The sequence below is a fragment of the Zalophus californianus genome, chromosome 6 (assembly GCF_009762305.2).
Source record: "Zalophus californianus isolate mZalCal1 chromosome 6, mZalCal1.pri.v2, whole genome shotgun sequence".
Taxonomy (NCBI): Eukaryota; Metazoa; Chordata; class Mammalia; order Carnivora; family Otariidae; genus Zalophus; species Zalophus californianus.
Window position 1 is genome coordinate 93,368,597 of NC_045600.1, and position 16,000 is coordinate 93,384,596.

The 16,000-nt window shown below is 39.4% G+C and overlaps 1 protein-coding gene across 1 annotated transcript in view; it reads right to left on the minus strand.

Annotated features, from left to right (window-relative positions):
• MYO5A (myosin VA) overlaps window positions 1-16,000 on the minus strand; it is a 192,278-nt gene that overhangs the window by 25,462 nt on the left and 150,816 nt on the right. Inside the window, 7 exon segments of the mRNA XM_027570252.2 lie at window positions 2,560-2,605; window positions 2,607-2,654; window positions 4,135-4,209; window positions 6,445-6,643; window positions 8,659-8,739; window positions 12,052-12,152; window positions 14,451-14,459. Of these exon segments, the coding sequence (XP_027426053.1) occupies window positions 2,560-2,605; window positions 2,607-2,654; window positions 4,135-4,209; window positions 6,445-6,643; window positions 8,659-8,739; window positions 12,052-12,152; window positions 14,451-14,459 (559 nt within the window).

Consider the following 16,000-nt stretch of genomic DNA (forward strand, 5'->3'; position numbering starts at 1 on the left):
CTGGTTCCAGTTTGGCTACTCCCTGGCTGAGGCCTGGGCAGTCACTGACGGTTCCTGGGCCTCCATTTTTTACTCCCATGAAATAATTAACTGATTTCTAGAATTCTTCTAGGTCTAAATTCCCTGACTCTGAAAGTCGAGATGCAACACCCACTCCTGGGTTAAAATATAGCACAAAGCGATCAAATTTGAAACACTCTCCATTTCGGCTTTATAATTTCTGCTAAAAATGATGTATGTTGGCGTTTTAAAAAAAGGCTTCACTGGCTCCTAAAAAAGTCTCCTTAATTAAGGGTAGCCCATAGGAGGAGGCAAGAATCTTGCTATTTTAAACCAGAAGAATGTAAGTATGTTATATTTAGAGAAAGATATAAGAAAACTTTTAGTTTTTAAAAGGTGCTTTGTTGTAGAAAGCTCCCTGTATTTTCTGTATAATGGAGGATACAGAAATAGGAAGAGAAAAGTGTTAGAAGAGCTTGTTACCTTTAGTCTCTAATCTGGGGGAGAAGGACTCAGCACGAGCCCAAGTCACATACATCTACCTCATTTTATTCCTTAGATATATATCATTTAACTTGAGATATAACTTTTCTTAAGAATACGATGTCTTTTTGTTTAATCTGTGAAGTGCCTTCTCAAATGCTATTTATGGGTTTGAGAACATAGCCGGCAAGATAGTTTGTTTAACTGATGAGACTGATTTCTGATTGATAATGGCTTAAAATCGCTGACATCTTGAAATATTGTAACCTCTCTCAATTAAAATATACATATTAAAGAAAGCTGAGTAAAAACTTATAAGTAGCTAATAAGCTAATAATAAGTAGCTTTGCTTTTCACCAAATTTTACTAATGTATTGCAAAGAAATCATTAAAGGTTAAAAAAAATCTACTAGTTAATATCCTTAAAATCAGTTCTTTTAGGCACTCTTGTCTAATTATCATCTCATGATATAATTAAAGCAGAGTTAAGTGCAGAGAAGTTCTCTGAATAAAGATTTTTTTAAAGTTTTGTTGATAGACATTATAGTCCATGTGTGTGACTTGGAGATTCAAAATTTTAGTGTAGTATATGAGTCGTGTAATGCTAAAGGTTTATAAATAATGACTGCAAAGTAACCTGTCTGATTTCTAAACAATATTTCAGCATTTGTACATCCAAGAGAGTACTATCCTCTTCAAAGTAAGCAACTTATGTTGCCATTCTAAGTATTTTTGGAACTTACTTATTCATTCAACAAACATTTATGATAGATCAGACACTATGCTAGGTGCTACTGGGTGCTGTGAAAACAAGGGGAAACAAGAGGTGGTCCCTATGCTCAGGAAGCTTATGTCCATTGAGGAAGCCAGTGATTCAAACAGAGAAATTGCTAAAAACATGACAGTGAAAACCACAAAAAATGTGAGCCATTGTGGTACCCAGAGGCCAGAGGCATCAAGCCTGCCTGGGTGATCAGGAGAGGCTACTCTTGAGAATGTGACATATGACTCTGGTCCCAAAGGATGAGCAGGACTTGACCAAGAGAAGTAGGAAGACCAAACAGAAAGGACAGTTATGACAGACCTGGCATGCTGGAAGAATGAAAACCACACAGAGTTAACATGGTAGACTCTTCTGAACATTCCAAACTACGCTGAGTGACATTGAGAGAATAGCTGGGTAGTCAGACTGCACAGTAACATTTTTGGTCAAAACTTCACAGGTTTGAAGGCAATTCCAAAGAGGTTCTCTAAATCTCTTGAACAATGAGAACATTGTTGGAATAAGCTTAAAACTTGGCTTTATCTCCATTCACTGCTACACGCCTGGTACCTAGGTAAATACTCAGTAAAGAAACAAACATACTAATCCAAAAGACAAGATTCATTTGCATATAATAACAATTGACATTTGATCATTTTTTAAGGTGTTTTCCCCATCATCATATATAAATCATGAAATGTTAAAAAAATCTTATTTCTTTATAATCATTCATATTTTTTTCCTCCATTAGATTCTTTGAGGACACAGACTTTGTCTTACTCATCATAGTATCCCTAGTACTAACTGTAATTATAATAATAGTTAAGTTGTATATAGCATCGACTATGTGTCAGGAAATACACTAAATACATTACACACATTAATTCATTTCATCCTTACAAACTGTCAGGTAGACACCTTTAACATTGATCACTCCCATCTAACAAGTGGGGAAACTGAGGCATAGAGAGGTTCAATAACTTGCCCAGTATCAGATGACTAATAGAAGAGCTGGGAGTTGAAGCCAAGAAGCTTGGCTCCAGAATCCATGTGCTTAACCTCTATGTTACACTGCCAAGCACAGTGTATAGCACACAGAAGATAGTGATTAGATGTTTGTTGAGCAAATTCTCTCTCTTCGCAAGGAACATTTTTCCCTACTTAGCAATGGAAACTTCCACTCCACAGAGGTCAGGTTTGCTGAAAGTCATTTTTGTTATCATTATAATAACCGCATGCAAACCTGTTAGAACACTGGTGTAGCAATACAAAAATCAGGATTCAGCAACTGTTATAAAAACATGTTGAAATACCTTCTAGTTCACCAATTTTTTTGGCAAATACTTTCAGTTGTTTTTTTCAGTTTCCGAACAGTCTTATCTTGTTTTTCAAGTTGTTCCATCAAATCCTAAAGATTAAAATGAGAAATATAATAGAAAGATCAAAATGGGCCTTCTAAAATGCACAGAGAAAAAGCACACACAAAATCACAGGCGCGACACTGTTAGTTTTACATAAAAGCTCCAGAAAAGCTCGCTGGTGGAGCCACCACCTGGCGAAACTTGGCAGGCATGGAAACGCAGCTACAGTAAAAGCCAAATGTTAAAATACACACTGCAGTAAATCCTTTACAGCGTGATGGAGAGCAGGCTCACTGGGGAGTCTTTTCCAGCAGGACTCCATGTGGGTAAAACAATTAAATGCTCGTAAAATGTACTGCTTTTTCAGTGGAATGCTTTCTCTCAAGGGGGGAGAGGCAAAATAAATGTTGACAGATGCTCAAAAAGTTCTGTGGGGACACAATTTTAGGGATGGCTGAACTGAGCTCGGGGCTTCTGACTGACACCCGTGTGTGAGACCCACCCTTCGGAGATGCTAACTTCAGTCCTGTAACTTAAGAAGTTTGGGGAATCTTAAAACGTAACTTGAAAAACTAACCACAGAGAAAGGATAGTGATCTGCTGACCTACGTCCTAATGGCAGGTGGCATAACACACCCATAACATTTCACAGGCGATAAAATTTTGCTTATAGAGGAAAAAGGGGGCAATTCCAAATGCTATATATGCAAAAAAACAACAACAACAACAACAACAAAAAACCCAGTACATTGAAGGGGACAGGGTAAAAAAGTCTGTGATGACTGGCTATTTAATCAAGAATTCTGAAATCACAGGCAATGTTAAGAGATCAATAAGTAGGGGCGCCTGGATGGCTCAGTCGTTAGGCGTCTGCCTTCGGCTCAGGTCATGGTCCCCGGGTCCTGGGATCGAGCCCTTCATCAGGCTCCCTGCTCGGCAGGAGACCTGCTTCTCCCTCTCCCACTACCCCCGCTTGTGTTCCTGCTCTCACTGTCTCTCTCTCTCTCTCTCTGTAAAATAAATAAATAAAATCTTTAAAAAAAAAAGATCAATAAGTAAGAAGAAAGTGGGTAACAGCAGGCTCGAAGCTTAGGAGAGAAGTCAGTCAGTGCTATCTATGTGTGGTTTTATTCAGGTTGTGCTGAAGGAAACATACAAACACAAATAGTCATTCACTTTCCAGTTCAGACAGCGCAGAGTTAGATACTAGGCCACTGATCCAAAGGGAACAAGTGCTAACATTTCCAAGTGTTCAGTTGTGCTTCTGGGATTTTACTTTATCTTTCCAATCACATTTCGCTTCCATCACACTGTAAGCCTAGCGTTAATAACAAACCCAACGTGACAAGGGACGCAGGACACTGAGAGAGATGACACCACTGGCTACAAGACAGCTGTGGGAAGAGATAGGTCTCGTGAAAGTTTCTGAACAGATTCCTGAGGAGGGGCGGGCAGCAGTGTGCTCTTCAGTAACAGAGGCTACAGGTAGCAAGGGAGACAACAGAAAAGCACTCTGAGTTTACATACAATCATCCGTTTGTAAAGTGAAATCCGATATGACTGATACTTCTTAGGGTCATCTGCATATAATTCCTCAAAATACTGAAAAAACAGGCACAACGGATATTTGTTTTTCTCTGTGTCTCTGAGGGGAATGTGACCTCTCAGCAAAATCAATTTAAAAATATTTTACAACACAAATAATAATAGTATATGTACTCAAAAGGCTGATTTGTCACCTGCCACTGCCTTCTAATCTTTCCAGGACAGAGGGTTCTAATTTTATATAGATACACACATACACATAAATGTTCACGTGCTCAGAGGCAACAGGCTGTGGCTCAGGCTCCATCATTCAGCAGGTTAAACAGAGCGGTGGCCCATATTCCTCTGGTATAGAGGTATTTCGCTCCTCAGACCTGCTCACAAGTTGCTGTACTTTTTTTTTTTTTCTGCAGTTAGCCACAGTGACAAGGGTGAGAAAGGCAAATAAAATGGAAGTGAAAATCATGGCAATGTTGGCACTCTTGGTGGAAGAAGAAAGCCCATCTTCGTGTTTGTGTGGGGAAGTAGGTGGGTAAGTGGGTTATGCACGGTAGAGTTTCCAAGAACACTAAGCATGGGTCCGTTGGGCTTTACTATTCTGCTCAAGTGTTTCCTAAAGAAATGCACAATTAAGATTGAGAAACTATATAATGGTTTTGAAAAGTGCATTATTCCCTATACTTAAGTTTGAAACCATTCTCCAGATCTAGTAGTCGGTGAGGTACGGGAAGCAGCTGACCTGCAGAGGGTCTTCTAAAACTCAGAGAAACTCATTAACTAGACTCTACCCCATAGAATTTGAGAGCTTAATTTACTTTTGTATAGCTATGAAAAACTGCCAAGAAAATTAATACTGCAGACAAGGTTGCAAAAGAAATGATTAATCGACTTAGTGAAACAATTGGGAATTTGCCATCCAGAAGCATCTCAATTTCAGTTTTGCCTTGTATTTTAAAACAATCATTTATAAGTACAGAATTTATACACTGATCAATTGTTATAATTCAGTATATTTATCAATTCTTAGGCATTGAAGTACTGTTAGTTTAATTTAAGCAATAATATACTTGAGAGTAATAAAAAACATTTCAAAAATATTCCATGATTCAAAACATTTCCCCCCACAAATTAGTGATATTTCAGTCACTTTGGAAAGAGTCCAACACTTGCCCTCACGTGCTTCTCCCATTCCCACAAAAGAGCCCCATGTAGCAAGATGCCTTCAGAGGGACAGAGAGTGAAAAAAAAACTTTTGGGTTTTGCATCTAATTAATACAAAAGGTGGTTGAATAGATGACACTAGAAAACTATTTGTAAGTGATCACTAATGGAGTTAATTATAATAATTCAGACTGTTAAATCTTCACAGAAAATCCAAACTATTTTATTAAAGGTCATTAAAACCCTGAATTAAAAAGAAAAAAGACAACTCACTACCAGTTCTAAATAGCTTTTCTCAAAACCAGGCTGACACTACAATATAGATTTTATATAGGTATGTGGAATTACAACTTTTTAATGACCTTTAATTTAATAAATATATTTAACAAACTTAAGTAGATTTACAAATCTGTCATAAAAGTTATTTTGCGACAGAAATATTTCAGAAAATATTTCCTGTAAAAGAAAGAAAGAAAGAAAGAAAGAAAAGAAATAGCTTGAACTCCGTGCCAGCATTCAGAATGTGGCAAGGGGAAAAAAATCTCCTCATTCATTGCGCTTTTGTTAGAACCAAAAATGTATAAACTTAACTCCTAATGTCCCTCCACCCTGACCTAGGACCTCTAGCCAATATCAAGCAAGAGCCCCCGTTTGGTTCTGCCAACTACCTTCCCTGAGCATAACTGCAACCCCTGCCTTTCTGCTAGAGATGGAGGCAGGACCAGCCCTGGTGGCCGCCTAGGGACCAGAGGTCAACAAAGCTTGTCCCGAGTCTCCATTGCGACAACCACAGAACAAACCTCCTTGAAATGGCAGAGAATCTGCAGCGAAAAGTGGAGGCAGCAGGTCACCTGAGTTCTCAAGCTTATCAAAAGCCCAGCACATGGTCAGGGGGACGTGCCAGAGCCTTCTGTCAGAAACACAACCTGGGCACGTGCCTTTTCGTTTCTACCCACATAGTCACATCTTCCTCACTCTGTCTCTGCTACAGAAGAAGGTCAGTATCAAGTGTCGGGCAGGGAGTTTTTCCCAGCCCAAACAGATGTGTTTGATCCAAAAGAAACTAGGACGGTCCTGCAAGGCCGGGCACTGCCTGCAGAGGGATGTTGTGGACCCGGCAGCTCCCCTTACCAAGTTTTCGTTGGTCAGCCTGGTGATCTCGTGCTGCAGGCTGGCCTCGATGCGGGCCTCTGGGGGCAGCTGCAGGTTCTGGGCTAGGAGCTGCTGCTGCCGGTTGTTCTCCTCCTTCAGGCTCTGGATCTCCCCACGAAGGGCTTCCGCCTCGTTCTCGTGGCTCCTCTTCTGTGACTGCAGCTGGGATTCCAGGAGCCTGAAGAGAAGCCACATGGGTGGGAAAGGGAGATGACCCCGCGTCGCTGCTTGCTGGCAGTGAGGCTTCAGGCTCACTCGCAAGGGCAGGAAAAGTGGGGAATTTCTAGTGTTTGTGTAACTTCGGACTTCGTTAAAAGTCAAGAAGCTCAAGCAAGGGCCAGCAATGGAAAGAAGTGAAGCGCTCTCACAATTGTCTTTCTGAATTGTGGACCATGCTACAAATATACCATTCTCGAAGGCCCTAAGAGATAGGAAAGTTTAGGCTCTTTTGAAAAGTTTATAAGAAATGATGACTAGGGGGCGTCTGGGTGGCTCAGTCGGTTAAGCGACTGCCTGCAGCTCAGGTCATGATCCTGGAGTCCCCTGATCGAGTCCCACATCGGGCTCCCTGCTCAGCAGGGAGTCTGCTTCTCCCTCTGACCCTCCTCCCTCTCATGCTCCTGCTCTATCATTCTCTCTCACTCTCAATAAATAAATAAAAATCTTAAAAAAAAAAGAAATGATGACTAGAATAATCAATTAAAAGACATACCTTTAATCTGGCTTACAACTTTTACAAACTAGCATTTAAGTTGGCAAAGACAGTACCTGTGTCACAGAATAACTCTGCACTGTAGAGGGCAAGATTACAAGCTCCCAATCTAATTAAATATGCCTTTAAGAATTTCAGTGTTACTAATTTCAGGCAGAAGGTATGACCAGGGTCCCATTTCTACTTTCTACTCTTATCTCTGGAGGACAGAAAGGCTGGAGTGGGACTCTGAAATATATACAGATTTACCCAAATCCAGACAGATCATTCTGAAATTTCACATACATGTACTTTAAATTTGTCATTTTCTCTCTCCCCCATAAACTTCCATATCAATAACAGAATCCTAACACAATGCAGTTTTAGAACATAGATGTTAATAGGACAAACAAAGTGGTTACGGCTTCTCTCAGCAAGCACACAAGTCAGCCGTGCCTGTAAGCAAACCAGGGCACCAGCCATGAGAGTACCAGGGAGAAACGGCATCCTCTCTTCACCATGGATCCCCACTTCTATATTCACCCCCTTTCCAAACACAAAGTTATGGTTAAGAATTAACTAACTTGAAGAAAGGAAAGACGTTCTTTCATCCTAATCCCCTTTGGTATCAACTGCTGGGCAAAAGTTACTGATGCCATTGCAAGCAGTTAACAGCAGACTAAAAATATTTTAGCGATTATAAAATTTCAGGAGTGTGAACCAGTAACTCCACAAAGTTAATGACAATGGCTTGTGATAACAAACAACGCAGAATAAGCAGGAGCTCCTTGAACAAATACTTAAGTATTTTTAAAATTTAATCACTAACGTGGTATTTTTATGAGATTTTAAAGATACAAATATTCTGAGAGCAGATGAGCGTCTGTGTTAGAAAGCTGTTGCTCTCCCAATTTTATTTGCTTTCCCCTAAACACATTTAACGTGTTGAGTTGTGTAATTATTTTGAACTGCAGCAGTGCAGGAGACCCTCCTGACTTGTGGTTTCACACATTTGGATTTCACAATAATCACACAGAATGCCAAATCAGGCACTCAAGACTGCTGTTAGGCAGCATGGTACTGTATATAAGAATGGAGTCTCACTGCCACAGGTGTTCGTATCCTTCAGATTGGTCATTATTCCAAACAAGAAACCACTAAGTAATAGGTATTAATCTCTCCCACTGTAGTTTGAGCTCTAGTTGAAAGGTTTTTTTTTTCCAACTCCTAGTGAGATATTCAGAAATTTTAGTGAGTGAAGGGAAGATCCTTCACTCATAGGCAGCAACTCTTATATTGACTATCAGTCCGTTTCAGCTTTAATTGCATCCCTTGGTGGAGAAAGTTTTTAAAGAAGGTGTTTGGCTGAATGTTCTAAGTTTTACTGAAATTCACCCAGGAAGATAATTAATGCATAAGAAACATAGAAGTTAAAGTCAGAAGGCCACTGTTAGTAAGAAAAACAAATTAATAACATTCCATTTTGAGGATACAAATATAACCTGTTGGCTTGTTTTAACCCTTCATAAACCAGCCACAGCTCTCCATCCTCATTCAACTCATGGCAATCCATAGCAGGTGATCTTCCATGCAAAAGGAACAACAATGCAAAACACAAAGGGACACAGGACGGTCATGAGATGATGATGGTCAAGAGCAGCACACGGTATTTCCAATATTTCATTAAGTCAAGACTGTTTTTATTAATTACAGATGGCTTTAAGATATTATCACAAAAATTACTTTTGTTTAATTTTTTTTAAAAATGGGTAACATGTAACATCACATGTCACTGGGTAGAAAGTAAAACAATAATTAAGGAGCTAGAGCTACTTTTTCTGCAGAATAAGAAATGACTGAAAAGGTGAGAAAGAGGTTCTGTTTTTTAACATTTTATTCAACTAGCAGAGTGATCTTATGCATCACATATTATATGAGAGACCGATCCCAACCAAGACAGTCACACACATATAGAATGAAAACTTCAGCTATTGTCTTCACGTGGCAACCTTCACGATCCATGTCAAAGTTAAGTTTTAAGTCTTACGTGCTCACTTCGGCAGCACATATACTAAAGTTTTAAGTCTTATGAGTAGAAACTTGTTTTTGCTTAATAAAATCCACTTTCTTATTTTTAAAATTGTCTTAAGAAATTCTTATAGGAGTAACATAATTAAGAATATGTCCAAAGTTCTCAGCTTTTATGATACAACTGTTAAAAAGATTTTTTGCATCGAAAACTAATGTTAAGATCTGGGGAAACTGCTTTTATATATATTTTTTAAGATTATTTATTTATTTGAGAGGGAGAGAGATAGCATGCTAGAGAGAGAGAGCACGAGTGAGGGGGAGGGAGAAGAAGACTCCCCACTGAGCAGGGAGCCCGAAACAGGGCTCGATCCCAGGACCTTGGAATCATGACCTGAGCTGAAGGCAGATGCTTAACCAACTGAGCCACGCAGGCGCCCCTGCTTTAATATTAAAGATGTGACACATTTTATTAAAAGTATGAATAGGAGCACCTGGGTGGCTCAGTCGGTTGAGTGCCTGACTCTTGATTTCAGCTCAGGTCATGATCTCAGCATCATGAGATCAAGCCCCGTGTCAGGCTCCATGCTCTGCACTGGGCATGGAGCCTGCTTAAGATTCTCTCTCTCCCTCTGCCCTTCCCCCTACCTGACTCGCTCTCACTCTCCCGTGCATGCTCTCTCTTAAAAAAAAAAAAAAAAAAGTATGTATAAATAATAAATAATGACAAAGTTGATTACAGGGTTTTTTACCTGGGGTGTAAAAATATTTTTGAGTATCTGCCATCAGACACTGTTCTACAACCTTCCACATGTATTATTTCATTTAGTTCTAGTAACCTACTGTGTGTCATTTGCCACACTGCAGAGGAAGACACAGAGGCTTAGAAATAAGATACTTTAGAGGTTACACACTGGCAAGTAGGAGAGCTCAGGACTATCTGGCTCCAGAGCCCAGGTTTTTACTCTTCCTATTAGACTTTTGTTAATATGATGTGTACAGAAAGCACATTCCAGAGAATGTTCTATTTACCATCCCCCACGGAGAGTTGATCTATTTTTATCGTCTCAATTGTATTATTAAACACTGATGACTTCAAAATTTGTATCTCAGCCCACATTCCTCTCCTATTCCAAATCTAGTTGTTCAATGGCCTAATGGATTTCTCTCCTTGGATGTCTTCCTAGCTCCTCAAATTCATTATTTATAAATCTACCAGTCATCCCCACTCTGTGCTTCCCCACACTGCAGACCCAGGACCATGAAACGGCATCACCACATCCAACCAAGTAGTCAGACACATGAGAGCCACCCTCTATGATTCTCTATCCCCCACCCACACACCCAAGCCACCGGGCTTACTGGTCTCACCTTACGTATCTTATCTATCTTTCAAAGGGTCCCATTTCTCTCAATCTCAACTGCCACCAACCAAGTCAAGTCACTGTGATCATTCAATTACAGTAACAGCTTCCTAACTGCTCTTTATGCCTTCAACCTTGTTCTACTATAATCTATTCTCTAACACAAAAGCCAGGGCTAGCTTTCTAAAATTCCAATATCATATCATTCTCCTACTTAAAACATCTCAACAACTTTGACTGTCACTGGAGTGAAGTCCAAATTGTCTTGGTTGTCTCCCCAACAGTCTACAAACTCTGTGAAAGTAAAAACTGCATTTACCTTCCTTACTGCTATATTCCCAGTGTGTGACATAGGGCTGAGCATGAAAACAGGCATGCGATAGATATCTGGTGATTCATTCAGAGTGGATGGAAGGACCGGGTAATATAGCTCCTTCTACACTAACACACTCTCAGATAGAAGATACGCTTATAATTTATGTCATAAATCAAGATTTAGGTTTAATCAAATGCTTTTTAAGCATTCTCCGTTCTCACCCATAAAACAAGATAATAAGTACCTTACATGCTGCATGGCAATATTCTTTAGTTTGTAAAGTATTTCTGTACACCAATCCTGATACTACACATCAGGAGACTTAGACTGCACACGAACAACACAACTTCCCAGAACTGTCCTTCTCTGTGACCATGACTGGCCAAGTTTTCTTAAGCATGTAGCCTGTAAGTTCAGAGCCCAAAGGCATGGAGGATCAGTTGGGAAGTGGGGCGATAGGAAGGCTGAAGGAATTCCAGAGATGAGCCTTCACTTGGTGATAATCTCAACTATAGGGAAAGTCTTCGATAAAGCTTCATCACTTAGTGGCTGTGCAAATCCTGTACCCTCAGGCAGCCTACCTGAAGCTCTTAGGTGTACAGTGACTGAGCTAAGTGCCATCTGCAACTTCACTTGGGTTTACAGTAAATAGGATAAAACTAGGGTTAGGATTTTCTCAGAACACCTTAGGGATTGAGACAAATACTTGATCCAACAGGGTCCCATCCTAGAAGTCATGGTACCCTTGTAGAATGATATGGCCAACAGTGAGGTGATTCCAGATACTTCATTACTTCTTTCCACACTAAATTTCATTCCTGAAAGCTAAAATTGTCCCTACAAACCGGGATTCACAAATAATCAACTATCCTGAACAAAAAATGAAAGTGACTACCCAAGACAGTCCAACAGTGAGCAACTGTTTTCTTCTCAAGGCTGAGACCCTAAAATATAATCCCCTGATATAAAAAACTAATGTTCTTGACACCTCTCATCAATACCTTATATTAAAAATGAGATTTTAACTGGGAATATATTGGAAACCTTGAATTCCCTCTGAAGGTCAGTTGATATCTGATAAAGCAATACATAAACACTTTGACTTACTGTACAAGAGGCTGCCCTGAAGACTAAAGATATTCAGGATTATGATTGAACTAAAATGAATAAAAAGAGAACGGACTTACCTGTTTGTTTCTTTCAAACCAATGTATGCTTGGGCTATTTCACCTTTATCTTTCATTTTTTGTACATCTTCCAAAAGTATTGTGGAATCTGTCATTGTGTTCTGAAGAGTAAAATGACACATTTCCACATTAACAGTCAATTCAAAAACTCTGGGCCACAGAGAACATTTTTCTTTCCTCCAGAACAGGGGGTTTATGTATTCTACCACACTTCTGTCCCACCGGAGCATCAGCCCAGCCTTGTGCAACTACGGGGGAGGGTCGGGCATAGGGAGTTAAGAGAAAGAGACATCTTCAGTCCCTCTCTCAAAAACCCTTACTGCTCCACTACAAGGATGGTGAAGAGTCTAGAGTACCACTGTCCTGTAAATAAAATCACTGATGGGCAGTGTGCGTTTTACATAATATATACATATTCCATTCCATATATATTTTACATTATATATATATATATATATATATATATATATATATATTCCATTAAGTAGCTTCTTGGTGTCCTTGCCTGATAATTGCTCTAATGCTCTGTTATAATATATATACTTCAAAGGGTATATATATATTTATATATATATGTATATACACTTTATATATAAAAATATAGATACATTTCCAAGTATGCATAAAGCATTAGAACAATAACCGGGTAAAAACACCAAGCAACTACTGAATGAACAGAGAACAAAAGCTATTCTTTCTACTACTTCCCATCTAGCTACAATAAAACAAATGCCCCAGTAAAACACTGTAAAGTTTGACATAAAGCTCATTTTTTCCCATTAAAAACTCAGTACAAAAAAGATAGATGATATGCTTTAGCAAAATTAGAAGTTTTTTCTCACACATTTAGATATATATAAACAGGAAGGATTTAGCTCCTTGTAAATATCTACCATCTGCTGCTATTCAGTTCTTTCTCCCCCTGTTACATTATAGCATGGTACATAAGTTTCTGGCAGGTCAGCATTACTAATGATTTTGTATAAAAAGCACTTCTCTGCTAACATTTTTACTTCCTTTTTTATTTTTCCTTTTTGGTCTAATCTGTCTGACAACCAATGTAATTTCCAAATCTTGCTTCTACTCAGCCACTCTCGGTCTCTCCTAAACCAGGGCAAGAACAGACTAAGAACTACTGCTCCATAGCCTCTAGAGAATAATACATTTTAGAACCCAAGGGCCCATTCTATTTGTCTCAGTAGTACATGTCTGATCTGTTAATCAATGTTTGCTCCAAAGCCAGGTCTCACAATGAAGTGGACTTAATAAAATACACTTTAAAAAACATGATCTTAGAGACCAGTTCTGAGATAAGTTCAAGACCAGGTCTTGATAAGAAACATACTTTTAAAAAAAAATCCCACTTTTCTCCTTGTGAGCTTATAAATGCATCCTCAGAGAAGACCAAATATAAGCTGATAAGAGCTATTAACAAGAGCTTATATTTTACTGAATTTAAAAAATTTTTCCCATAAACACCACATGGAGCATTTCTTTAGCTATGATTTCTATATATTTTAGTATATCTTTCATAGAAAAATTTTTTCTCTTTCCCTGAAAGACAGAAAATTTTTCTATTCTACAAAGGGCCATACTCAGATTTTTTTTTCATACTCAGATTTTTAACTTTTAAGTAGTAACTCTCAAAGACCCAATCCCTATATTAAATAATGCTGTATGTATTCTCTGATATCTGAAGACCTACATGATGTACTTTTGAACTTGTAGTAAATTAGGTAACTTGATCCTATTAACTAATCTAAAGGGAAGATGAGCTTCTTTATATGCTGCTTTCCTGACAATAAGCAGCCAGTCCTTCCCTCAGATCTGGCCTACCTTAGCTAAGAAGTGGTGGTTGGGCATGGGATCAGACTTGGACCACCAGCGTTAGGAAATTCCTAACTCACTGCTCAAAGTTTGTCTCCCCCAAGCCAGTGACCAGAAGTGTAGAAAGGGTTGCACCATGTAGGAAAATCCTACCCTTCCCAGGAAACGTGTGCTCTACTCCTGAGGCTCCTTCTCGCCGTTGGCCAACAAATCCACAGCTGCTAGACAAGAGCATGGGACAGCCTGTGCTTTTGGGTGTGCTCCAAGTTAAGGGACTCCCATCCTGGGCCCCCACACTTGTGGATGGCCTACCATAACTACTGTAGTGGGTCAGAGAACTGACTCTGAATTAGAAGTCATGGAGACCTCCCTGTGATCCAGACTGGAGCCTGCTACATCCATTATTTTTCCACTGACAAAGAGAGGGCTCAAATAGGAAATTAATTTGTAAATATCAAAATAGACTTGGTGGCCAGAAGCATCGACTGTGTATACTGGGGGAATACTTATAAACTAAAATTTAGAATTAAATAGAAGTACTTACTAAAATTTTTTAAAAAATTTATAATTACCTTGTCATCCTGAAAATCACAAGTCAGCAAGCACAAAAAACAAATGGAGAAAACAATAAACCCTTAGTTCCACAAATAAATCCCATCAATGAGCCCCATTATAACAGAGAAAAGCTAACTGTAAAAACCCAAAAATTAGTATTCACAGAACCAGCATAAGGTGAACATTAATATATATACTTATGTGATAATTCTTAATTTTCAGGAACAAGTGCTTGAAATTCTTTGAGTTGTTTTGGTTTTTCTAATTTGTGAGTATGTGAGAAAATGACCCTCCTGTTAATGTATATGTGTGAAATTCTTATCCTAGGTCTGTGAGAGTTACAGTAAAGTTCTGATAGGATGTCATTTGTCCAAGTGATGCCTTCCAGAATACTCACAGAGGCAGAGCAGATGAACTAGATTGGCTGGGCTGGATTATCACTTACCTCCCTAGGTGTCACGCACTATTGCCCTGCAAAGAAGTTGTGAAATGATGAGTCTCTTGGACTGGAAACTGAGTGGGACAGACAGCCATGTGTTTGAAAGGTCTCAATCAGTGTCATGGGTATTTTTCTTAGCAAAGAGCAAGCTGCTGCCATGTGTAGTCTGAAAGTTGGAGAGCAGGGGCGTTGGTGAGACAGGACCAGCCCATTTTACTGGCTAGAGAGCAGCTGTGAGCTGGGTGATACCATGCCGAGAGCATGTGATACCAGAACTATGTGCTCTTTTAGCTGGATTGTTTTTATGCCCCTTGGTTCATTTTTCTTTTCCTTTCCCTTAACTCAAGTTTCCTGTGAGAATACCACTTTGTCACAAGGGAACCAGAGAAAAGAATCATAATTTTGGACTCTGCTCCACCAGTATGCAGAGAGAGTCTTCTATCTCAAGGCCCAACCACAGCAGTAGTCATGGGAACCAAACAGAGACAGCCTTGGGGAAGGAGAGACGTACAGGGCCAGGCCAAAGGAGAGATTCCCGTTCCAGAATCTTCTCTCATTTCAGACTGAATGCGTTTGTGATTTGCTTTAAAATAAGAAAGCCCATTTCTTTATATAACTCTACTTATTCCTGGGATTTTTTTTCCCCTCCCAAGATTAGTTGCCAATATCTTATTTTCACAGAATTTGATATTTTCTGGATCAGTGTTGATCTCAGATATGAGTTGCCATTCTCAAATCCAAATGTTACATGCCAGTTTCAGTACTTTAACCACATGCAGAACTACCATATCTAAAAGAACTAGTCTCAGATCTTCCAGTTCATTAGATATCATAGTCATTTTTTATATGGTATGTCATGCAGCTGGAACACTTGATTGTCTAATTCTTGATAACACTTTGTTTGCTGCATGATCGTGGGCAGGGACACAGGCCAGGTTTTAAGATGATAACCCAGAGTCCCTCTGATGGCAAATAACAAAAAAGCCCATTTTTTACCAACACACGACAGCATCGGGTCTCAAATAACCTGAGGGCAGGAAGGACTTTGGAGGGCCATCTCTACCCTCTGGCATGGGTCCTTTCTATTGAATCACCACACACAGCCCCTCCCCAGTTGGGGCTCCCCCA